Source organism: Mobula birostris, chromosome 19 (genome assembly GCF_030028105.1).
Source record: "Mobula birostris isolate sMobBir1 chromosome 19, sMobBir1.hap1, whole genome shotgun sequence".
Lineage (NCBI taxonomy): Eukaryota > Metazoa > Chordata > Chondrichthyes > Myliobatiformes > Myliobatidae > Mobula > Mobula birostris.
This window is the reverse complement of record NC_092388.1, coordinates 39,797,853-39,824,438: the sequence shown is the minus strand read 5'-3', so window position 1 is coordinate 39,824,438 and position 26,586 is coordinate 39,797,853. Positions and strand designations below refer to the sequence as shown.

The 26,586-nt window shown below is 42.9% G+C and overlaps 1 protein-coding gene across 4 annotated transcripts in view; it reads left to right on the top strand.

Annotated features, from left to right (window-relative positions):
- Window positions 1-26,586, top strand: part of LOC140212531 (solute carrier family 12 member 7-like) — a 266,651-nt gene that overhangs the window by 48,383 nt on the left and 191,682 nt on the right. Inside the window, exon 1 of one of the 4 annotated variants that reach the window (XM_072283466.1) lies at window positions 24,195-24,344. The exons of the other annotated variants lie outside the window; for them this stretch is intronic. Within the exon in view, the coding sequence (XP_072139567.1) occupies window positions 24,245-24,344 (100 nt within the window). The 5' untranslated portion in view covers window positions 24,195-24,244. Of the gene's footprint in view, window positions 1-24,194; window positions 24,345-26,586 lie in introns of those variants that run through there. 4 annotated transcript variants of the gene reach the window in all.

Here is a 26,586-nt window from a genome sequence, read left to right as displayed (position 1 = left end):
TGAAACACGTTGATAGAGCAGTGGATGTGTTGTATATAGATTTTTAGTAAGATGTTTGACAAAGTTCCCAATGTTATGCTCATTCAGAAACTTGGATGCGTGGATTAAAATTGGCTTTCCTACAGAATCTGCGCCTTGTAAGGCATGAAAATGCCTGACGCAGGCCTCTCATGGTCTGAGTCGACGTTCCCCCACTTCCTACAGAAAGGGTGGTAATAGATGGAGAGTATTCTGCCTGGAGGTTGGTAACCAGGATCTGGGATCTACGATTGTTATACATGACTTTGAGGAAGTGATAGGGTGGATTAGTGAGTTTGCAGATGATCCGACAGTTGGTGGTGTTGTGGATAATGTAGAAGGTTGTCAGAGGTTATAATAGGACATTGATAGGATGCAGAGCTGGGCTGGAAAGTGACAATCCAGAGAAATGTGAAGTGAGGCACTTTAGAAGGTTGAACTTGAAAACGGAGTATGGGGTTAATGACAGGATTCTTAGCAATGTGGAGGAACAGAGGGGTTGGGGGTGCACGTCCAAGGTTGCCGCACGGGTTGTTAGGGTTAAGACGGCATATGGTGTGTTGGCCTTTATTGATTGGGATCAAGAGCTGTCAGCTCTATAAAACTCTCGTTCGACCATACTTGGATTATTGTTTTCAGACCTGGTTGCCTTATTATAGGATGTGGAAGCTTTGCAGAGCATATGGTGGGGATTTACTGGGATGCTGCCTGGATTAAAGGGCATGTTTGATGAGGATAGACTGAACAAGCTAAGGCTTTTTTCCTGGAGTGAAGGAGGATGAGAAGTGACTTGATAGAGGAGTAAGAGGCATGACAGAGGACACCCATTTCCCTGGGTGGAAATGGCTAATATGAGGGCATAATTTTAAGGTGATTAGAGGAAGGTATGAGGTTGACATCAGAGGTAGCTGTTTTTTTTTTTGTTGGGGTGGGTAGATTATACGGCCTGCAGAGCATTGTGGGCTGAAGGGCCTGTACTGATGTACTGTTCTATGTTCAGTCGTATTGTAATGTTAGGAAACTTGGCAGCTATGTTGTCAACAGCAAAGTTCTAAAAACTTGCATGGTTGGATAATCTCTTAATTTGCTTTGATGGGCAATGAATAAAACTATGACTCTCCACTGTTTCATGATATAGAAAGGTAAACTTGTGGTGATGTAAATTATTAATGGATGTCCATTATAGTTAAGCAGCCTCTGGGATATTCAGGAATAAAACTTGAAGGTGCTGGAAAGGCTCTGCAGGTCAGGCAGCATCTTGGAGAGGAATTGAGCAAATTCCTTAAATAAGAAGACCCTTTATCAAAATTAGGAAGAATGAGAAAACTTTATTTTTAAGCTGCAGGACCAGACTAATTCTCAAATGTACAGTAAGTTTCAAAGATATCACTTCTAATGGACCATGGTTGAGAACAATATATTTGCAATCAATTAAGCTCATGTTTTGTACCCAAGCTGATTTATGCTTTTGAAACTGCTGTGTTTGGTCTAGCCCTTTTTTGCTTTTTTTGGGTTTCTTTTTCTCTTTTTTTTTTTCTTTTGGGGTTTTTTGTTTATATATTTTTTTTATTTTTTTTAAAATAATTTCATTGAGTTTGGAAGTCTTTTATATCTGTGTTACTTAAAATTCATTTTATATATGCTGATGAACATTACTCTAATCTCTTTGTACTAACTTTGTTATTGAGTTTATAATTTTGAAAAATTAATAAAAAGATTTAAAGAAAAAAGAAACTGCTGTGGATGTCACATTGCAGAAGTCAAATAAACAGATATTAAACTACATCCTGCCTTGATGTTTATTTCATAGAAATAAACTGAAATGTATTGGTGTTGGAAATAAGAGTCAGCAATCAAATTGGTTTTGTTTTCTTAACTTAACAAGTGTCTTGTATGCAACACACATCAAAGTTGCTGGTGAATGCAGCAGGCCAGGCAGCATCTCTAGGAAGAGGTACAGTCGACGTTTCAGGCCGAGACCCTTCGTCAGGACTAACTGAAGGAAGAGTGAGTAAGAGATTTGAAAGGGGTAGGGGGAGATCCGAAATGATAGGAGAAGACAGGAGGGGGAGGGATGGAGCCAAGAGCTGGACAGGTGATTGGCAGAGGATATGAGAGGATCATAAGACAGGAGGTCCGGGGAGAATGACAAGGGGGGAGGGGCAGAGGATGGGCAAGGGGTATAGTCAGGGACAGAGGGAGAAAAATGAGAGTGAGAGAAAGAATGTGTGTATAAAAATAAATAACGGATGGGGTACGAGGGGGAGGTAGGGCATTAGCGGAAGTTAGAGAAGTCAATGTTCATGCCATCAGGTTGGAGGCTACCCAGATGGAATATCAGTTGTTGTTCCTCCAACCTGAGTGTGGCTTCATCTTCCTTCAGTTAGTCCTGACGAAGGGTCTCGGCCTGAAACGTCGACTGTACCTCTTCCTAGAGATGCTGCCTGGCCTGCTGCGTTCACCAGCAACTTTGATGTGTGTTGCTTGAATTTCTAGCATCTGCAGAATTCCTGTTGTAAGTGTCTTGTATGGATTTTTCCCCCCCTATTCTGGCTCAAAATATTTTGCTCTGCAACTCTAGCCAAAATAGCAATTTTATAGTTAACTTTTTATGTAGATATACCTGATCCATTCAAGACGATCTACAGAATTTTAATGTACTGACGTAACCATGAAAAAAACGATACAAGGCAGTATGTTTGGGAGGGTACAGACGTTCACCAGGCTGTTGCCTAGGTTGCAGAATATTAGCTTTAGGAAGAGGCTGGATGAAATTGAGATTATTTTCTAAGGACCATTAGAGCAAAAGGACAAACCTATCAGAAGTACAGTGGGTTCTCATTAATATTGGGACCTATCAGGAAATTGGAACCTGCTTCAAGCAGGCTTCAATTATACTGGTGCTGAAGAAGAATGTGGCAACCTGCCTCAGTGACTATCATCCAGTAGCACTTGCATCCACGGTGATGAAGTGATTTGACAGGTTGGTGATGAAACCCATCACTTCTTGCCTGAGAAGCAAGTTAGTTCCGCTTAAGTTTGCCCAGGCACAGCAGGTCCACTGCACATGCCATTTCATTGACTTTTCACTCAACCTTGGAATACCTAGACAGCAAAGACGATATATCAGATGCTCTTTATCTACTACAGCTCCGCATTCAATACCGTCATATCCTCAAAGCTAATCAATAAGATACAAGACTTTGGACTCAATATTTCCTTGTGCAGTACCTTCTCCACCAGTGCTGATCAAGGTTGTGAACCACAAGGCTGTGTGCTTAGCCCCCTGCTCTACTCACTTTACACTTATGACTGTGTGCCTAAGCACAGCTCCAATACCATATTCAAGTTTGCTGTCAACACCGATGTCATTGGCTGAATCAAGGGTGGTGACAAATTAACAGATAGGAGGGAGATTGAAAATCTGGCTGAGTGGTACCACAACACTCTCACACTCAATGTCTGCAAGACCAAAGAGCTGATTACTGACTTTAGGAGGAGGAAACCAGCATTACATGAACCAGTTCTGATTAGGGAATCGGAGGTGGAGAGGGTGGGTAACTTTGTATTCCTCAGAGTCCTCATTTCAGAGGTCTTGCCCTGGGCCCAGCACATAAGTGCGATTATAAAGAAAGCATAGCAGCACTTCTACTTCCTTAGGAGTTTGCGAAGATTGTGCATTCACATCTGAAACATTGAAAAACTTCTATAGATGTTTGCTGGTGAGTATATTGGCTGGGTACATTACAGCCTAGTATGGAAGCACCAATGCCCTTCAGTGAAAAATCCTACAAAAATTAGTGAATATGGCCTAGTCCATCATGGGTAAAGCCCTCCCTACCAGTAAGCACATCTATATGGAGCAATATTGCAGGAAAGCAGCATCCGTCATCTGAGACCCCAAGCAACCAGGACATGCTTTCTTATCACTACTGCTATCAAGAAGAAGGTACAGGTGCCTTGGGACTCACCAGCAGGTTCAGTAACAGTTATTACCCCTCAGCCATCAGGCCCCTGAACCAGAGGGGATAACTTCACTTGCTCCATAAGATATATGATTATGAGGACATGCAGTCCCTTTTTATTGTCATTTAGTAATGCATGCATTAAGAAATAATAAAATATTTTTCCAGAATGATACCATGAAAAACACATGACAAACCGACTTAAAACTAACAAAAACCACGTAATTATAACATATAGTTACAACAGTGCAAAGCAATACCATAATTTGATAAGAACAGACCATGGCACAGTAAAAGTCTCAAAGTCTCTCGAAAGTCCCATCCTTTCACATATACGGTAAACCTCCAGCAGTGCCAACTTGCCGGTGCAGCATCCTGGAAGCATCTGACCACAGTCCGACTCCAAGTCTGTCTGAAAAACTCCGAGCCTCCGGCCACCTATTCAACACCGAGCACTGAGCACCATCTCTGCCGAGGGCTTCGACCCCAGCCCTGGCAACAGGCGATACGCAAAGCCAAGGATTTGGGGCCTTCGTCTCTGGAGATTCTGGATTTCGCAGCGGCAGCGAAGCAGGCATTTCAGAAGTTACTCCAGGTGTTCCTTTGCGCTTCTCTCGGCTGTCTCTATCAAATCCAGATTGTGCACGGTCCCTAGTTACACATAATCGATATTCATTCGGAACGGCCACGCGTGCTGCGTCGCGCCGCCATCTTCTCTGCCCTCCTTTGCAGGAAGGAGCAGAATTGGGCTGTTCGGCCCATTGAGACTGCTCCACCATTTCATCATAATTGATCCACTTTCCCACTCAGCCCCAATCACCTGCCGCCTTGTACCTAATGACTTGGCCTTCACAGCCACTTGTGACAATGAATTCCAAAGATTCGCCACTCACTGGTTAAAGAAATTCCTCTTTGTCTCTATTCTGAAAGGATGTCCCGGTATTCTGAAGTTAGACTCTCCCACTATAGGAAACATCCTCTCTACATCCACAAAATTTTGACCTTTCAACATTCGATAGGTTTCAATGAGGTTACTCATTCCAGTGAGTAAAGACTCTAAGCCATCGAATGCTCCTCGTATGACCAGTCTTTCAATCCTAGAATCATTTTTGTGAACCTCCTTATAAGCCCTCTCCAATGTCCTTTCTTGGATAAGGGGCCCAAAACTATTCACAATACTCCTAAGTGAGGCCTCACCAATGCCTTTTAAAGCCTCCGCATTACATCCTGACTTTAATATTCTATTCCTCTTGAAATGAATGCTAACATTGTATTTACCTTCCTCACCACTGATTCAACCTACTAATTAACCATTGGGAAATCCTGTACAAGGACTCAAGTCCCTTTGCACCTCAGATTTTTAAAAAAATTTCTGACCATATCAAAAATAATATACTTTTTTATTTCTTCTATCAAAGTGCATAACCGTGCACTTCCTGACACTGTATTCCATCTACCACTTCTTTAGTAATAGGCATCCATTAGTCTCGTGAGACCATGGATTTGCGCCTTGGAAAGTTTCCAGGGTGCAGGCCTGGGCAAGGTTGTATGGAAGACCAGCAGTTGCCCATGCTGCAAGTCTCCCCTCTCCACACCACCAATGTTGTCCAAGGGAAGGGCACTAGGGCTGATGCAGCTTGGCACCGGTGTCATTGCAGAGCAATGTGTGGTTAAGTGCCTAACTCAACGACACAACATGCTGCCTCAGCTGAGGCTCGAACTAGCAACCTTCATATCACTAGACTGACGCCTTAACCACTTAGCCACGTGCCAACGCTTCTTTGCCATTCTCCTAAACTGTCTAAATCCTTTGTAACCCCTCAACTTCATCAAAACTACCTAGCCCTCCACCTATCTTCATATTGTCCACAAACTTGGCCACAAAGCCATCAATTCCATCATCCATGTCAGTGACATATAACATTAAGAAGAAGCTGTCCCAACACAGACCCTGTAGGATACCACTAGTCGCTGACAGCCAACCAGAAAAAACTCCCTTTATTCCCGCTCTTTGCCTCTTGCCAACCAGCCTACACTTTCCCCATGCTAGTATATTTGCTGTAATACCATTGTCTCAACTTGTTAAGCAGCCTCATGTGTGGCACCTTGTCAAAGATCTTCTGAACATCCAAGTGCACAATATCTACCAATTCTCTTTTGTCTATCCTGCTTGTTATTTCTTCAAAGAATTCCAAAAGATTAAGATTTTCCCTTAAAGAAACCATGCTGACTACAGCCTATTTTGTCTTGTGCCAAGTACCCTGAAACCACATCCTTGACACTTGACTCCAAGATCTTCCCAACAACTTGGGTCAGACGAAATGGTCTATAATTTCCTTTCTTCTGCCTCTCCCTTGAAGAGTGAAGTGACTTTTGCAATTTCCAGTCCCTGAACTATGCCAAAGCCAGTTGATTCTTAAATATCATTACAAATACCTCCACAATCTCTTCAGCCAATTGTTTTTTTAGAACCCTGGAGTATATACCATCTGGTCCAGGTGACTCATCCACCTTCCGACCTTTCAATTTCCCCAGGAAACTTTACTTTAAGCTTTCTAATCAATTCTGCTTTACTGCACAACACTCAATACAGGATAGCTCGCCTACGAGCTACTCTAAAAAGCCATCTCGTAGACATTCTAGCAATTGCCCCACTTGGAATCCAGAGCCAACCTGTTTTTTTTTCAATCTACCAGTTTATTGAAATCCTCCTTGGCTATCAAAACATTGCCCTTTTGGCATGCATTTTCTGTCTCTTGTTGTAAATTTGTAGACCACATCCTTACAGACCCCCAAATAGTAGTGTATAACTCTAGGGTCTTTTTGCACTTGAAGCATCTTAGCCCTACACGCAACACCTTCTGACCCTATGTCACTTCTAATGATTTGATTTCATTTTTTACCAACAGAACCATGCTACCACCTCTGTCTACCTGTCCGTTCTTTCTATACAATGTGTATCCTTGGATGTTAAGCTCCCAGCTATAATCTTCTTTCAGCCAAGATTCGGTGATGCCTACAACGTCATACATGCTGATCTGTAACTGTGCTACAAGTTTATCTACCTTCTGTACTGCGCACATTTGGATATTACATCTTAAGATCTGTATTCACCTTTTCTGATTTTTGTCCACCTTTGGCATTGCAGCTTGTTCTGTTGACTTCAATTTTGCCCTATCATCAACCACTCCTTGCTAGTAGTCTCACTACACAGTGCCTCTGTTTGTAAACTACCTCATCTTTAGCACTATCACTCTGGTTCCCATCCCCCTGCCAAATTTAGTTTAAATTCTTCCAAACAGCTCTAGCAAACCTGCCCGCAAGGATATTAGTCCCCTTCTGGTCCAGGTGTAACCTGTCCCTTTTGTACAGGCCGTAATTTCTCCAGAAGAGATCCCAATGATCCATAATCTGAACCTCAGCCCCCTGCACCATTTCCTCAGCCACGCATTCATCTGCCAAAACATCTTATTCTTGCCCTTGCTGGCACGTGGCACTGGCAGCAATCCAGAGATTACTACCCTGATTAAATCTCTGAACTGTTTCCACAACCTATGAACTCTCTTTGAAAGACTCTTCATCTCGTATCCTCTATTGCTTATTTATTAATTATTATGGTTTTCTATTTGTATTTGCCGTTTGTCTTTTGCACTCTGTTTGGCTGCCCTGTTGGTGTTGTCTTTAATTGATTCTATTATGGTTTTTGGATTACTGAGTATGCTTGCAAGAAAATGTATCTCAGGTTTGTAGATGGTGACATATATGGATGTTAATAATAAATTTACTTTGACCAGTGCATTTTGGTCCTTTTAAGCAACTGCCCCAATGGAAATAGTTAATGAGCTGTTTTGTTTTAAAAATATGAACTACTATTTAACTGAGTAACAAATTATGTATTTAACTAAAATGCAGAACAAATTAGAACACTACAAATACTACATTACTGTAAAACTATATTAGTTCTTAAGTTAATCAACAGAGGAATTCAGCTAGTGTATGCTGCCAAGTTCTTTTGACTGTAAATTAACAAAATCAGTGCTGACTCCGAGAGCAAATAAAGGACTCTGTTCATACAATGCCTTCAACGATTGCATCCTCCAAATCTTCATTTTTATTGTAACATTCAAGATTGTTGATAACTTCAAATTCTTCCCAGTAAAATTGTTTTATTTTTATTCCCACACTCTGGCATGTCCAAGCCTGAATGCTTAAAACCACACTGAGCAAAACAGTTTTGAATTGTCTGCAGCTTATTTCTTGCCAACTATCAAGTTTGCAGATGATACAAAAGTCGGTGGAGGGGCAGGTAGTGTTGAAGAAACGGGTAGGGTGCAGAAGTACTTGGACAGATTAGGAGAATGGGCAAGAAAGTGGCAAATGAAATACTATGCTGGAAAATGCATGATCATGCACTTTGGTAGAAAAACATGTGCAGACTATTTTCTAAATGGGGAGAAAATCCCAAAATCTGAGATGCAAAGGGACTTGGGAGTTCTTGTGTAGAACACCCTAAAAGTTAATTTGCAGGTTGAGTTGGTGATGAGGAAGGCAAATGCAATGTTGGCATTCATTTCAAGAGGTTTAGAATACAAGAGCAGGGATGTGATGCTCAGGCTTTATAAGGTACTGGTGAGACCTCACCTTGAATATTGTGAACAGTTTTGGGCTGCTCATCTAAGAAAAGATGTGCTGGCATTGGTCAGGATTCACTGGAAGTTCATGAGGATAATTCCAGGAATGAAAGAGTTATTATGCGAGGAACATTTGATGGCTCTGGGCCTGTACTCGCTGGAATTTAGAAGGATGAGGAGGGGATCTCATTGAAACCTTTCAAATGTTGAAAGGCCTAGACAGAGTAGATGTGGAAAGGATGTTTCCCATAGTGGAGGAGTCTAGGACAAGAGGGCACAGCCTCTATCCATTTAAAACAGAGATGCAGAGAAATTCCTTAAACCAGAGGTGGTGAATTTGTTACCACAGGCAGCTGTGGAGGCCAGGTCACTGGATGTATTTAAGGCAGAAATTGATAAGTTCTTGATTGGACATGGTATCAAAGGTCACAAGGAGAAGGCCAGGGAGTGGGGCTGAGGAGAGAAGGATCAGCCATGATTGAATGGCGAACAGACTTGATGGTCCAATGGCCTAATTCGGCTCCTATGTCTTGTGGTCTTTTTTTGCGCGTGTGTGCATCTGTGCGTGTGCAACGTTAGTGGGACGATGTCTTTTTCATGCCTTTAGAAGGTGTGGAGGAAGAGAGAGAGACTGTGTGGCGCACCACTCCTCACACAGACATTTCACAGTATTTTTCCCTTTATTTTATGAGGTCGAGTTGCGATCTCGACACTCAATCCAGCACGGATGGAAAGCGTACTCGGGAGCGGCCCCGACTGAGTTCGAACCCAGGAACCTTTGTTCCAGAGTCCGGCGTTGATGTCATTATGCCACCAGCCGGCCAGTCTTGTTGTCTTTCTAGAGCAGTTTTGAAACTGTTTGCCAGTGGAAACAATGGGCTAATGGATTTTCTGTAACTCTTTTGATTTGGTAATCTCATTTTCTACACTGGCTAGCCTGGTATTGCTCCATGATCATTGCAGGGATTCCTGATGAGGATTTCAACCCGAAATGTCAACTCCTTTTGGCCTGTACAGATGCTGCTTGACTCATAATGCTGCAGAACTGAACATCTGCAGTTTCTTGTGCCTCTGCAACTATTAATAGGATTAGTCTAGCCAATTGAAGTTACTTGCACTTCCTTAGGGAATGATGCAATCTTGTTCATAGAACTGATTAGTAAGGTTTTAATATTACAACACTTTGCCCCTGTATGACATTATTTTTGATTCAAGTTATGGCTGCCAAGGGGAACTGTTTAAAGTACAATGGTTCTCATAAAAAGCTATGTAAGAATTAGTTTTTCTCATTTTTCCAGGAATAAACATTTGATATAAAATGAAGGAAAAGTAAGGAAGCACAACAATATATTTTTGTTTTTAAAAGCGAAGTCTACTTGTCACAACTGAGAGCTAAACCAGGTTGGTTGGCAAGAAATGAGAATGAGAGGGAAAGAGAATGATTGCCAAAGTCAAAAGTCAAGTTTATTGTCACATGCACAAGTACATGTATGCATAGATGCAGTGGAAAAACTTGCTTGCAGCAGCTTAATAGCATTAGATAATCAGGAGGGCTTTATAATGCTTTCACCTTACTCACCTGTTGCTTTTCAGAAACTACCAATTAAATGGAAGAAGTCTTATCTTTTGAGTTTGAGGAGTTTATGGAAGTTGAGCTTAAAGCTAACCCTGTAGGGTTCTGACCGGGTGCGGCACTGTTAAATGGATCGTCTTTCAGATGAGATATAAAATCAATGCATTTACAGATGAACATAAGAGAAACCTTAGAAACAACGCTGCTGGAGGAGCTCAGCAGGTGAGGCAGGATTGACAGAGGGAAATGAAGGATCTTGATCCAAAACATTGACTGTCCATCTCCCTCCATAGATGCTGCTTGATCAGATGAGTTCCTCCACGTAGTGTATTGCTCCAGATTCTACCACCTACAATTTTTTTTTCAGCCTCAATCTTTTTCGAATGTTTTCTTTACCTCTATCAATGTTGGGGAATATTCTGGAGTTGTGTGAATATAGCAAATATTATTTCGAACAAGAACCAGGCTTCAGTTCTTAGTAGAAATGTAAATGAGTTCAGGTATCTTGCAAACACGAGGAATTCTGCAGATGCTGGAAATTCAAGCAACACACATCAAAGTTGCTGGTGAATGCAGCAGGCCAGGCAGCATCTCTAGGAAGAGGTACAGTCGACGTTTCGGGCCGAGACCCTTCGTCAGGACTAACTGAAGGAAGAGCTAGTAAGAGATTTGAGAGGGGGAGGGAGAAATCCAAAATGATAGGAGAAGACAGGAGGGGGAGGGATGGAGCCAAGAGCTGGACAGTTGATTGGCAAAAGGGATATGAGAGGTTCATGGGACAGGAGGACCAGGGAGAAGAAAAAGGGGGAGGGGGGAAAAACCCAGAGGATGGGTAAGGGGTATAGTCAGAGGGACAGAGGGAGAAAAAGGAGAGAGAGAAAGAATGTGAGTGTGTATAAATAAATAACGGATGGGGTATGAGGGGGAGGTGGGGCATTAGCAGAAGTTGGAGAAGTCAATGTTCATGCCAGTTATTTGCTGCACTGGCAGACCAGACGAATGTTGTCACTTAGCATATCAAACATGGTCAGAAATATAGGTAATCAATAGTTTTTGTGTTCTTGTCATAGATTGTGTTGGCAGTGACAGCCCTGACAACATTAATGTTGGGTGTCTGGCTCTCTGTTGTCAAAAGGCTTTAGAATTTTTCTGTGAATTAGTTTCTCCCAAGTGTTTGGACTTCCAAATGTATCTTATTAACTACAAACACGAGGAAATCTACAACGTGCTTCTGCTATGTATCTCAAAGGAGCTATTTGACAACCCAAAGTCTTAAAATAAACGGTCATTGTAACTACTGAAATTGTATAGAAAGTGCCTTTGATCTTAAGGGTATAAAAATGTGATGTTTGTCAGCCTTTACCAAGAGTGTCTCCAGTATGATACCTGCTTGTTGAACTGAGTAAAGACTTTTGTATCACCAGCTTCAGTGTCTCTCCGGTCTCTTTGTTAATAGTCACAACAATCAGTGTTGCTAATTTTAAGTAAATTATCTGGTCATTACCATCTTTTAATGAATCCTGCTACTTGTAAATCTGCTGTCAAGGTTCCTGCAAGAAAGCATTGATTGGGCCACAAAGAATATTGCAAAAACAAAACATTAGATTAGATTAGATTCAACTTTATTGTCATTGTGCCCAGTACAGATACAAATCACTGCATATGCTGGAAATCAGTATAGAAAATGCTGGTAAAACAATGTGGTTCAAGCATCATCTGAGGACAGAAATACAGTCAAGATTTAGCTTTTCAATCGAATTTGGTCCTCATTGTAACAGTGCCTTGGAATATCTTGAACGCCCCTATACAAAATTCAACACTTGTTCCCTTCTAACACATATCACCAGTTTCTAAACTAGAACTTTTGCTTTCTTGATGCAACTCCCCATGTTCAGTTCCATTTGAGGCACTTTTCTTTGCCACATGTTAGTTTCCAATGGTTTTGTTGAAATATTGAACTGATGAATTACTCTTTGATTAATGTGCAAGTATTTTAACTGTAGGGCTTTTCCTTTATGCAGTGTTAAAATCAATGGTCACTTTGTAGAGTGAAGAATGGTTTTGGCCTTTAGTAAGTAGTACACCTTAAATAGTACCCAGGTCTGGTTGCAGTTAGTTCAGGGCAGGTGCTATAGCTTGAGGATATTTCTCCGGATGGATGAATGGGTTTGGCTAGTCTGGATCAGCTTTCTCCTTAGGATTTCACTGTTTTAAAAAAAACACAACACGGATACTTCACAATTTTTGAGTAACTGATGCACTCGGTGTTACTTGATTCATTAAACTCATGGCAGAAGGATGGTTTGACTTCAGTTATTCTGGGTAAGGGATAAATCGGGTTTATTATCACTAACATTTGTCTTGGTTTGTTTTACGGCAGCAATACAGTGCAAGGCAAAAGTTACGATAACTTACAAACATAAATAGAGCACAAGAGGAATAGCGGGGTAGTATTCATGGACATTTAAGAAATCTGATAGTGGGGGGAAGAAGTTGTTCCTAAAACATTGAATTTCAGTCTTCAGGCTCCTTCTTCCACTTCTGCCCTGATGGTAATAATGAGGGCATGATTCAGAAGGTGAGGATCCTTAATGATGGATGCTCCTTCTTAAGACAATGCCTTTGAAGATATCCCAAAAGGTGGGAAGTGTTGTGCCTGTGATGGAGCTGATTGAGTCTACAACTCTCTGCACTTTCTTTTTGATTCTGTACATTAAGGCATGTTACCTTAATGTACAGAATCAAAAGAAAGATAATGGTCTTAAATTAGGTGGGAGCCTCACCTTGAGGCAAGGAGGGTTAAACATGTCTGCAGATACTCCCAGCTGATCAGTGCAGGATCTGAGGACATGGCCAGGTTTGCTCTTCAAAAAACTGATCCTGTGTTTGCTATGGTGATGGTGGATTCAGGTCAATTATAGCTGTTGAGGTAAGTGGTGACGTACCAATCTCCTTCTGTTAAAATGTGCATAGAATATGTTAAGCTCAGGAAGAGATGTGCTGTTGTCAGCAATGCTGTCTGACTTCTTGTAGTCCATTATAGTGTTTAAGCCCTGCCACAACTGACAACTGATACTGTCTCTTGGGATCCCCGAGAGCTTTATAGAGCTTGTATCTTGATTTCTTGTGAAGGTCAGGGTCAGCTAAATTGAACATCGCAGTCCTAGACTTTATTAGGGAGTACATCGCTTAGTTCATCAATAGTCTCCAGTTTAGAACACCTAGATTGTCCTCTTTGGTACACAATCCTCAACACACTTACTGATAAAGTTTATAACAGTGGTGACGTACTCATCCAGGCTGAGTTGTCTGTCTGAATGTGGACTAGTCCATATTGCTTCAAAGCAATCATATAGAAAGTCATCTGTTTCCTCAGGCCATCAGTGTACAACTTTCTGTACTAGAACCTAGTGTTTCAGCTTCTGTTTGTATGCATGAAGGAGGAGTACAGCCGGGCGGGAAGATGGACTACTTGGTGGTTGTTCCTAAACCCAGGGTCAACAAGGACAAGGGAAAGAAGACTGGAAACACAACCACTTGCCAAACTGGTTTGGTGTACAGTATATCATTGTTTCTTCCTCTTCACTCGGCCAAAATCCCATCACTCATTTAACAATGCTGTAAAGGTATTCCTGCATGAGTTCATACAGTTCTCTATCACTTTAAATGTGGACTCACAGATGAGTGATTTTAAAAAAATTGTGGCCTTGATGGTAATGCTGACTTCTAAGAGTCCAGATTCAGCAATGACTTCTTCCGTTTAACCTCACTCTGAACCCCAATGACTTAGCTTCTAGCTTGTACGCTGAGTGTTAAGGTCTGCTCTCCTGTCGGGGCTACTATCCAGTGTTCACTCTCTGGCAGACGAGATGGATTGCGGTTGTCTGTGACTGACCCAGTATGGGATGAGGAGCTGCTGCATGCTTGTTCTTGTAGAAATGTTGCTCCAGGACAACATCCCATGCACCATCAAACTTCAGGCCATTCCATTTGGACTTATTCTATCATTATTTTGTGATTTTTTTTTAAGCTATTGTAACTAAATAACAACCATATAACCATTACAGCACAGAAACAGGCCATCTGGGCCCCTGTGTGTACTGTGTTTTGCACCTTGGCCTCAGGAACGCTGCTTCATTTAGCTGTACATGCACACTTGTATGGTTAAATGGCAATTAAACTTGAACTTCACACCTGCAATGGGTAACTATTACTTTTTACATTTGAACCTATTTCTCCTCATTTCCAAGGTTGTGCCTGGATGTCCATATCATTTATGGCCTCAGAATATGAAAGTACATGTGTGTCACCACATCCAACTCTGAGATTTGTTGTTTTTAGGGGCATACATACTAAATCCAAGAAACACAATAGAATCAATGAAAGACCATACCCAACAGGACCGGACAGACATAACCAGTGTGCAAGAGACAGCACACTGTGCAAATATACAAGAAAAAAAATAAGTATCAAGAACATGAGATGAAGAGTCCCTGAAATTGAGTGTATAGTTTGTCACAATAGTTCAGTGATGGGGCAAGTGAGGTTATCCCCACTGGTTCAACAACCAGATCTTTGAGGGGTAGTAATTATTCCTGAACTCGGTGGTGTGGGTCTAGAGGCTCCTGTACCTTGTTCCTGATGGCAGCAGTGAGAAGAGGTCCTGGCCTGAGTAGTAGGAGTCCTTGATGATGGCTGCTGCCTTCCTGCGACAGTGCTCCGTGTAGATGTTCTCAATAGTGGGGAGGTCTTTACCCATGATGGACTAGACCATATCCACTTTCTTTGTAGGATTTTCTGTTCAAAGGCGTTGGTTTCCATACCATGCTGTGGTGCAACCAGTCAATGTATTCTCCACCACACATCTGTAGAAGTTTGTCAAAGTTTTAGATGCCCTGCCAAATATTTGTAAACTCCTACGGATGTAGAGGTGCTGCTGAGCTTTCTTCGTAATTGGTCTTGCATATTGGGCCCAGAATAGGTCCTCCAAAACAATAACAATGAGGAATTTGAAATTGTTGACCCTCTTCAACTCTGATCCCCAATGAGGGCTGGCTCATGGACTGCCGGTTACCACCTCCTGTATTCAGTAATCAGCTTCTTGGTCTCGCTGACATTGAAAGGTGGTTGTTGTGGCATTACTCAGACAGATTTATAATCTCCCTCCTAAATGCTGATTTGTCACCACCTTTGATTCGGCCAATGACAGTGGTGTCATCAATTTGCCTGGCTGGCGGTGAGAGGGGCCCTCCCAGTCAGATCCCTCCTGTACGCCCGGAACAGTTCCTCCACACCCCACTGCCCACGGGAGGACTGTAATGGGGTGGAGTCGGTGGCTCACCTCTTTGCACACTGTGGGTTCGCAAAGAAGGTGTGGAAGAGAATGGAAAGGACAGTACTAAGATTCATGCCCAGCAGCTGCGTTACCAAGGGCTCCGTGATCTACGGGCTGTTCCCGGGGACGCACACGGAGACCAACATCCGGTGCTGCTGGCAGATCATCAATTCGGTGAAAGACGCTCTTTGGTCGGCCCGAAACTTGATGGTCTGCCAGCTGACGGAGATGTCCGTGACTGAATGCTGCCGACTGGCACACTCTCGTCTGCAGGAGTACGTTCTGAGGGATGCACTCAAACTTGGTGCAGCCACCGCGAAGGCCCGGTGGGGAAGGACCACAGTTTAACGTTCATCACCCGTAGGAGGGAGAGAGGTTGGGTGGGGAGGAGACCTACCCTCATCAGCGGTGTGGACAGATAATCAACATGGTGCCCAAGGAGTGGGTGGAATTGTTAATTTGGGAAAGTATTAGAGCCATTGCCTGCCTTTATTGTTGAAAATTTTGATTGTTAATAAGTCTTAACACTTGACCAAGGGTTGAGAGTAAACGCATGATTTACTGTAAACATCTTTCATTTGTAAATGAACAGAGTCAACGCAAAATTTTATTGTTAATAACTGTATTGAATAAGGACTCACAGTCAACGAATGGTTTTCTTTTCCTGTATGTAATTATTTTTATTTTGTAATATTTCTGAATAAAGTATTTTTGGGAAAAAAAAAAGAAGTGGTGTCATCAATTTAAATATGGTACAGCATCAGAGCTGTGCTTAGCCTCACAGCTCCAAGTATAAAGCGAGTAGAGCAGGGGGCTAACACACAAACTTGTTGTGCACCTGGGCTGATGAAGATTGTGGTGAAGATTTTGTTGCCAGTCCGAATTGACTGGGGTCTGCAAGTGAGGAAATCAAGGACTCAGTTGCTCAAGGAGATGTTGGGGCTGAATTCTTGAAGCATTGATAAGTTTTGAGGGGATGATAGTGTTGAATGTTGAGCTATAGTCAATGAAGAGCATCCTGATGTATCTTTGCTGTCCAGATGTTCTAGGGCTGAGTGAAGAGCTAATGAAATGGCATCTACTGTGAACCTGTTGTGCCGGTAGGCAAATTGAATCGGATCTAAGTCACTTCTCCAGCAGGAGTTTATATGTTTCATCACAACTTTTAAAGCACTTCATCATAGACATTGGATGATAGTAATTGAGGCAGTTTTCAAAAAGTTCAGTGTTTGAATGCTGTGCAGGGATGGTGTGCATATATTTTTAGCCAGCATCATTTCTAAATGTATGACGTGTTGGTAGAATTTACATTGTATCAGATAGCAGAATACTCAAATGACCCTCCCTTTATACACTTAGCTTTTTTTTCTGCATAGTTTTCAGTAGAGGTGTGGCTTGATGGTAAATATATTCAGTATGATTAATTTCATCAACTGTCTTGCATAAATCACCCTTTTGAACTGTTCCTAAGATGCAGGTCTCTAACACACCAATATTTGTATGTAGGAATCATCTGATGTGCAAATAAATCACATCCTGAGTAACTATGTGTTTGCAGGAAATGTAATTTATCTCTGTATTGTCTATGGCCGTTGTTTAAGAACAAATGAGCATCTATGTTTATATACCGAAGAACTCCCAGATGTAATCTTGATCCTAAGGCCCCCTGATGTTAAAGGATGGATCTGTAAATACAGATAATATAACTTTTTTCCAGGTTTGATGATTCCTCCTTCAATTTTTTTCTTCCCATCCCCTTTTTTTTTCTAAATCTCCTTTGTTCAGGGACAGTTCCATTCCTGATCTCCCACCTGCTATTACTTCATTGCTGTCTCCAAACTGTCACTACATCTCTTTCCAGTGCCATTTAGAAAGTAAACAATCTTACTTTGCCCAATAGTTTTTCCATGATATATTTTACCCAATGCCTCCATGAAACTACTCCTGGGTTTGTTGCAGCAGCAACTATGTTTTTTTTCTTTCATTCAAATCAAATCAAATTTAGAGACTGTTCCTCTGGGGCCAAGGTGGAAGACATTCAAAATAGCAAGCAAACATTCAAAAAAAGCAAGTAAGACAATTCAAAATAGCGAGTAAAGAAATGTGTTCACTCAAAAAAAAATATATTTTATTTATTTTTTTTAATATAGCCTAAGATCCTGACAAATCAATGATACAGTCTCCTGGTAGTATACAGACGCACGCAATCCAGCCTGGCATTCCACTGCTCGAACACGGGAGGGCAACACTGACGGGAGAGGCTAGTCCCCAACTGAGCTTTGACACAAACTTGTTGTGCACCTGTGCTGATGAAGTCGCCGGGACCGGATGGGATGTACCCCAGGCTACTGTGGGAATCGAGGGAGGAGATTGCTGAGCCTCTGGCAATGATCTTTTGCAACATCAATGACAACAGGAGGATTGGAGGGTTGTGGATGTTGCGCCCTTATCAACTCCGGAGACCTTCCATCCTCAGCCACTAAACTCATAATTCCCACACCCCGTACCGCTCGGTTTTACCTCCTCCCCAACATCCACAAGCCTGCCTGTCCCGGTAGACCCATAGTTTCTGCCTGCTCCTGTCCCACCGAACTTGTATCTGCCTACCTGAACTCCATTTTGTCACCCATAGTTCAGTCCCTCCCCACCTACATCCGGGATACATCCCATGCTCTCCACCTCTTCAATAACTTCCAGTTCTCTGGTCCCAACTGCTTCATTTTCACTATGGATGTCCAATCCCTATACACCTCCATTCCTCATCAAGAAGGCCTCAAAGCCCTCCGCTACTTCCTGGATAATAGACCTCACCAGTTCCCCACCACCACTACCCTCCTCCGGTTGGCTGAACTGGTTCTCACACTCAATAACTTCTCTTTTGGCTCTTCCCACTTTCTTCAGACTGAGGGTGTAGCTATGGGAACTCACATGGGCCCTAGCTATGCCTGCCTCTTCGTTGGTTATGTGGAACAGTCTGTGCTCCAAACCTATTCTGGTACTGCTCCCCAGCTTCTCCTTCGGTACATTGACGACTATATTGGTGCTGCTTCCTGCACCCATGCTGAGCTCGTCAAGTTCATCGACTTTACTTCTAACTTCCACCCAGCCCTCAAATTCACTTGGTCTATCTCGGACACTTCTCTCCCCTTTCTCGATCTCTCAGTCTCCATCTCTGGAGACAGACTGTCCACTGACAACATCTACAAGCCCACTGGCTCCCATAACTACCTCAACTATACCTCTTCCCACCCCGCCGCATGCAAAAATGCCATTCCCTATTCCCAGTTCCTCCGTCTCCGCCGCATCTGCTCCGAGGATGAGGTTTTTCGATCCAGGACATCTCAAATGTCCTCTTTCTTTAAGGATCGTGGTTTCCCTTCTGCTATCATCAATGATGCCCTCACCCACATCTCCTCCATTTCCCGCACTTCGGCTCTCACCCCATCCTCCCGCCGCCACAACAGAGACAGAATTCCCCTTGTCCTCACCTACCACCCCACCAGCCTCCGGATCCAGCACATTATTCTCCACAACTTATGCCACCTTCAACAGGACCCCACCACTAAGCACATCTTTCCCTCTCCACCCCTCTCTGCTTTCCGCAGGGATCAGTCCCTCCGTGACTCCCTAGTCCACATGTCCCTCCCCACGGATCTCCCACCTGGCACTTATCCCTGTAAGCGCAAATGCTACACCTGTCCCTACACCTCCTCTCTTGCCCCCATTCACTTGTGAGTCTGTTGGTAACACTTCACTTGTGAGTCTGTTGGGGTCATCTGTTGCATCCAGTGCTCCCGGTGCGGCCTCCTCCACATCGGTGAAACCCAACGCAGATTGGGGGACCGCTTCATCGAGCACCTCCGCTCCGTCCGCCACAACAGACAGGATCTCCCAGTAGCCACCCACTTCAACTCTGCTTCCCACTCCCATTCAGATATGTCCATACATGGCCTCCCCTACTGCCATGATGAGGTTAAACTCAGGTTGGAGGAGCAACACTTCATATACCGTCTAGGTAGTCTCCAGCCCTTTGGTATGAGCATAGAATTCTCCAACTTCTGGTAATTCCCTCCCCCTCCCTTCCTCTATCCCTATGACACTTTGCCCCCTCCCCCAGCTGCCTATCACCTCCCTCATGGTTCCGCCTCCTTCTACTACCCATTGTGTTTTCCCCTATTCTTTCTTCACCTTTCCTGTCTATCACCTCCCTGCATCCCCTCCCCCACCCATTTATCTTTCCCCTTACTGGTTTTTCACCTGGAACCTACCAGCCTTCTCCTTCCCACCCTCCCCCCTCCCACCTTCTTTATAGGGCCTCTGCCCCTTCCCTCTACAGTCCTGACGAAGGGTTCCAGCCCGAAACATCGACCGATCTTTTCCACGGGTGCTGCCTGACCTGCTGAGTTCCTCCAGCGTGTTGTGAGTGTTGCTTTGACCCCAGCATCTGCAGATTATTTTGTGTTTGCGGATGTTGTTCCCTTATTCAAGAAAGTGAGTAGGGATAGCCCAGGAAATTATAGGCCAGTGAGTCTTACTTCAGGGGTTGGTAAGTTGATGGAGAAGATCCTGAGAGGCAGGATTTATGAACATTTGGAGAGGTATAATATGATTAGGAATAATCAGCATGGCTTTGTCAAAGGTAGGTTGTACCTTACGAGCCTAATTGAATTTTTTGAGGATGTGACTAAACACATTGATGAAGGAAGAGCAGTAGATGTAGTGTATATGGATTTCAGCAAGGCATTTGATAAGGTACCCCATGCAAGGCTTATTGAGAAAGTAAGGAGGCGTGGGATCCAAGGGCACATTGCTTTGTGGATCCAGAACTGGCTTGCCCACAGAAGGCAAAGAGTGGTTATAGATGGGTCATATTCTGCATGGAGGCCGGTGACCAGTGGTGTGCCTCAGGGATCTGTCCTGGGACCCCTACTCTTTGTGATTTTTATAAATGACTTGGATGAGGAAGTGGAGGGATGGGTTAGTAAACTTGCTGATGATACAAAGGTTGGGGATGTTGTGAATAGTGTAGAGGCTGTCAGAGGTTACAATGGGACATTGATAGGATGCAAAACTGGGCTGAGAAGTGGTAGATGGAGTTCAACCCAGTTGGTTGTTCATTTTGGTTGGTCAAATATGATGACAGAATATAGCATTAATGGTATGACTTTTGGCAGTGTGGAGGATCAGAGGGACCTTGGGGTCCGAGTCTATAGGACACTCAAAGCAGCTGCGCAGGTTGACTCTGGTTAAGAAGGTATACGGTGCATTGGTCTTCATCAATTGCAGGATTGAATTTAGGAGCCAAGAGGTAATGTTGCAGCTATATAGGTCCCTGTGGTGAGTGGGGTGCCGCAGGGGTCAGTGCTGGGCCCGCAGCTGTTTACCATTTACATTGATGATTTGAAAGAGGGGACTGAGTGTAGTGTAGCAAAATTTGCTGTTGACACTAAAACTGAGTGGAAAAACAAATTGTACAGAGGGTGTGGAGAGTCTGCAGAGGGATATACTGTTGATAGGTTAAGTGAGTGGGTCAAGGTCTGGCAGATGGAATACAACATTGGTAAATACGAGATCATCTACTTTGGAAGGAATAATAGAAGAGCAGATTATTATTTTAAATGGTGAAAGATTGCAGCATGCTGTTGTTCAGAGGGACCTGGGAGTGCTTGTTCATGAATCACAAAATGTTGGCTTGCAGGTACAACAGGTTATTAAGAAGGGAAACAGAATGTTGGCCTTCATTGCTAGAGGGATTGAATTCAAGAGCAGGGAGGTCATGCTGCAACTATACAGGGTACTGGTGAGGCCGCACCTGGAGTCCTGTTTGCAGTTCTGGTCTCCATACTTGAGGAAGGATATACTGGCTTTGGAGGCAATGCAGAGCAGGTTCACTAGGTTGATTCCAGGGATGAAGGGGTTAACCAATGAGCGATTGAGTTGCCTGGGACTATACTCTCTGGAATTCAGAAGAATGAAAGGGATAGATAAGATAGAAGTAGGAAAGTTGTTTCCATTGGTAGGTGAGACTAGAACTAGGGGACATTGCCTCAAGATATAGAGGAGAAGATTTAGGATGGAGATGAGGAGAAACTGTTTTTCCCAGAGAGTGGTGAATCTGTGGAATTCTCTGCCTAGGGAAGCAGTTGAAGCTTCTTCACTAAGTACATTTAAGAAACAGTTAGATAGGTTTTTTACATAGTAAGGGAAATTAAGGGTTATGGGGAAAAGGCAGGTAGATGGAGCTGAGTTTATGGACAGATCAGCTATGATCTTATTGAATGGTGGGGCAGGCTTGATGGGCTGGATGGCCTACTCCTGCCCCTATTTCTTATGTTCTTATGACCCTGGTCAGACCCCACTTGGAGTACTGTGCTCAATTTTGGTCGCCTCACTACAGGAAGGACGTGGAAACCATAGAAAGAGTGTAGAGGAGTTTTGAAAGGATGTTGACTGGATTGGGGAGCATGCCTTATGAGAATAGGTTGAGTGAACTCGGCCTTTTCTCCTTGGAGCGATGGAGGATGAGAGTTGACCTGATAGAGGCGTACAAGATAATAAGAGGCTTTGATCGTGTGGATAGTCAGAGGCTTTTCCCCAGGGCTGAAGTGGCTAGCATGAGAGGGCATAGTTTTAAGGTGCTTAGAAGTAGGTACAGAGGAGATGTCAGGTTAAGTTTTTTTTACGCAGAGAGCGGTGAGTGCGTGGAATGGGCTGCCGACGGCAGTGGTGGAGGCGGAAACAATAGGGTCATTTAAGAGACTCCTGGATGGCTACATGGAGCTTAGAAAAATAAAGGCTACGGGTAAAGTCTATGTAGTTCTAAGGTAGGGACATGTTCGGCACAGGTTTGTGGGCCGAAGTGCCTGTATTGTGCTGTAGGTTTTCTATGTTTCTCAGTTTCTACAACGCTGTACATGCTTCTGCACGTCTCACCTGGTCTGCAGCAGCAGGCAAACCCGGGGCTTGAGGCCTAGTTCTCACTGCAGCTAATGCTACACATCTCCCATTTTGCCTGTCCCTCCACCAGACGAGGGTAAAAGGCCTGCGACAACGTACATTATCACAGCTCAATGGAGCCTTACGATCGCAAGTGTAATGTCTGAGACAATTTCCCACGGTTATACTGCACCAAATTTGATGCTGCTTAGTAGCTTGCAGCAACACAGTCTGCAGCCAGGTCAGCTCCTCTGACACATGGGGGGGCTCCGCTGATATCCCAGCTGGTCCCTTCGCCACCTCAGCTGGCTCCTTCTCCACTATCCCGGCCTTTACCAGCCCCCTTGACACCACGGTCGGCTCCTTCTCCTCCATCCCGGCCTTAGCAGGCCCCTTCAACACCTGGGCTGGCGCTCTCTCCATCACTGCCAGCCTCTTCGCCAGCTCGACTGCTCTTTCTCTACCATCCCAGCCTCAGCTAGCCACTATGACTCCGCCACCGGCACCTGTCCAGCTACTCCAATCAACGAGCAGCTCACTGATGGTGTAGCCCTACAGTAATCGACCTTCTTGGAATAGAATTGTATTTGGATCGTAAAAAACTTAATTTTCCAAAGAAAAATGCTGAAATGCCAAAGTGTTGTGGGGTGGGTGGGGGTTGCCAATTCCACTCCCTTTGATTTTCTTTGTCATATTTTTCTCATCTTTTTTCATTTTAGTCTAATCTGCAATGGCTAAAAACACATAGCAGTTTAGTCCAATGAAGACTCTAATCGGTTAAAAGAAAGTCTACAACCTAGTGCTAATTAACACAATAACTGTGTATCCATCAGGTCTAATTCTTGAGTAGGTTTGCATCCCCAAATGGTGCACAGTGAGCAAAATCAAGGGGGTTTACTATTTGAGCATTCTTTAAGTGACTCGTATTTGATTGGTCTGCTGAGTATTTCTAACAGTTTATGATTTCTGACTTTATGGATCAGTACAGTTTTCATTTCCTCCTTGCATTCTCTGTAGAGTAAGGACCAAAGCAGAAGTGACTAATTTTGATTCTCTGCTCATATTCCTTCCATGAGCGTTCCCTCTCCATTTTGACTGCTTCTTGCTTAAAAATGCATTGTATCAGTATGCTGGTACATGCTATGATCCCTTTTGCTGGGGAAGCCTCTGTGTGTATCTGTTTGGTGTTATTTTATTCTCCACTCTGGCCTCTTACCACTTTTCTTCACCTGCCTATCACCTCCACTCCACCCCCCCCCCCCACTCTCCTCTCTTAAGAGATTCCTCCTTCAACAGTCTTTTACCTTTCTCTCCCATCTGTCTTCACCTATCACTTTCTAGCTTGCCCTCTTCCCCCCCCCCTCCCACCACCAATCTTTTCATTCCGGCTTCTCTTCCTTCCTCTCCAGTCCTGATGAAGGGTCTCTGCCCAAAACGTCGACTGTTTATTCATTTCCATTGGTGTTGCCTGACCAGCTGATTTCCTGCATCATTTTGTGTGTGCAGAATCTCCAGTTTTCCCTGTATTATGTTGGGGAGTCAGGATTCTGTGCTCCAACATCTGCACTGGGGTGTGCTGTTTGTAGCAAACTCTTTGTTACTTCAGTTTAGACATTTTGACCAGGCATTTGAAATACTGACATGAATTAACATGTTGTTTAGCCAAGGATGGGTGGAGTGCAACGTTACCAAATAAGGAAGCAAGTCACATGGTCAGGACCCAAGCAATAAAACTAAAACTGCTGGTTAGTTGAGCTGAGTCACAGCAGTACACACATGGTGTAAAATGCCGACTAACTTCACTGTTTTACCAGTGGATGATGAAGGAGCCTCAGAAAAGGGAACAAGTGTTGCTGTGGAGAACGACCCAGGAGAATTGTCTGCTGGTGAGTGTGAACAAGTTGTAGAGAGAAGTATGTGCTAAATGCTCTCACTAAACAATGGAGAAGCAGGTTGCAACAGGCAGGTGATAGATCCTCCCACTTAGCTAACTTGAGCAGCAGGAATTTTATCTCTTCACAGACAGCTAGGCAAGAATGTTTTTAATAGTAATAATGCTGATTTGTTGTTATTAAGCAGGAAAATTACAGTCCTATCTTGAAGGGGGGTTTATGGAAACAGATTCCATAACGTTACCTGTTAACTTTCTACACTGTCTAGATTTACTGTTTGTTGTCTTTGGCAAGCTGTGAAGAGTAACCCAAGTAATTAATATACTTATTGATGCCATGCTTGTTGACAAATCTTTATTCTGTTCTTGAAAGCAGTTTGTTCCCTTAAAAATCAAAAGTCCAGTTAATCTTATCCAAATACCTGGAAAGTGACGGAGTCGCATTCCGCAGTTTGAAGATAGTGTCAGAATGATAGAAACAAATTTATAAAAAGGAGTTCCAAGTTAATGTTCGAAGCCACATAGCTATACATTATAACAATTGTGTGTTTATCTGCAGCATTTTTCTTGATTCCAGTTCTGTTTTTTAAAAAAAAACAGACACCACTCTTGTGTCTTTTGTTGGCTGAGCAGCTGAAAGTGTATAAGGTTACAGACTTAATTCAAATTAATGGACAGAGGGCCTGGCTTCAGAGCTTGAGCAGCGTCTTTATCAGTGCATGCTTTTCCTAAGGGTTCCCGAGAAGGTCAGAAAGCTGGGGAAAACATTTCATATTTGAAGAAAGGGTGGAGTGAGTGGAAAGTAAAGAGAAAGGGGAATGCAAAGGAATGCTAGCATTTGTAGGCTTGTTGATATGGTCTTTGACAAAGAAGGAAAAATATTTTCAAGTGTCTGATGAAATAAAAGACAAAATATTCACGAAACAGCATGACTTTAGAGTTGGTACTGTTGAAGAGAAGCAATTGTGTGCATAAGGCAGAGCAGCTCTTGAGCATTCAGTGTAGTGCCTTGAGTATTACGATTGGAAATATGAATGGTGAAAATTTTGACAACAACTTGAAGTACAATGTTGAGATGTGCTTGAGTATTGGATGTTAAGGAATGATCTGACTGGAAATTTGAAATTTGCACTTATTTCCTCTTATTGGAAATCTAGAACATGGCTTGATTTTAAAAATAAAGCCACTTCACCATTTTGTTAAATAATAAGCAATTTTCACACTAAGGGTTTGAGAAATGTGAAGATTCTCAAGGTAGTGCAAGACAGTGAATTTTTTTTCAAAATTGAGGCCTGTTGAAAAGGTGTTTCAGGAGAAGGCAGATAAACAAAACACATGAAAAATGAACCATAAATTTGAATGGCTTAACACCCTCAAAAATGAAAAGTTAATGAAGTGTGATTGGCTTATAGTAAGTAGCATTGCATAATAAAGTATTGAGCTTCCATCTGGCTGCTTGAAAATGAAAATTAATGGAACTTTGCGGAAAGGTATCCAAAGCATTATCCTAATAAGGGACTTCAAGTTTGCTACTAGAATTACCAAGATACAAGAGGCAGAAATGGAATTATTTTTGTTTTTGCTTTTTGCACCTCATGTTGGAACAAAGTTATGTGCATGGACCTTCCCAAATGAGTATCTGTTACTCCATTAGAATTCAGTGCACATTTTTTAGCATGACCCCTGGTAAAAATAAGTGACATTGACACCCCGTGTATACAGACTGTCTTCCCAAATTAGCTCTGGGGTTCAAAATTTCTATTAAAGGTGTATGATTTGGGCACTTGATGGTGGTCTTGAAGAGTACTCTGATCAAGCAGAAAAATATACTTTTATGTTTCACGTAGGGACAATCATATTCTGGTTTTCTTCAAATGAGCAAGCATATAGTCCAGACAGAAATGAATAATGCTTCCCATTCACACTATTCACAATAGAAATCTATTGTATCTCTATCTTTGACTAGATGGAGATACAATAGATTTGCCATCAAAATTACTTCCATTAATCTTTACCATAGCTTCTACCTCTCAAATGAGACATTAAGTTGAGGTCCCTCCATTATCTCAGTTTATTGTTGGTCTGGTTGATTTATTCAAAGTTTAAAAACTGCTTCTAATATCCTAATTAGTTTAATGTTAATCCCTTAACTAGCTACCCTAAATGCAAACTACATGTTTTTCTCTTTGTTGGTTGTGGAAGCTTGTTTAGCACAAATTACCTGCTATAATTAAATA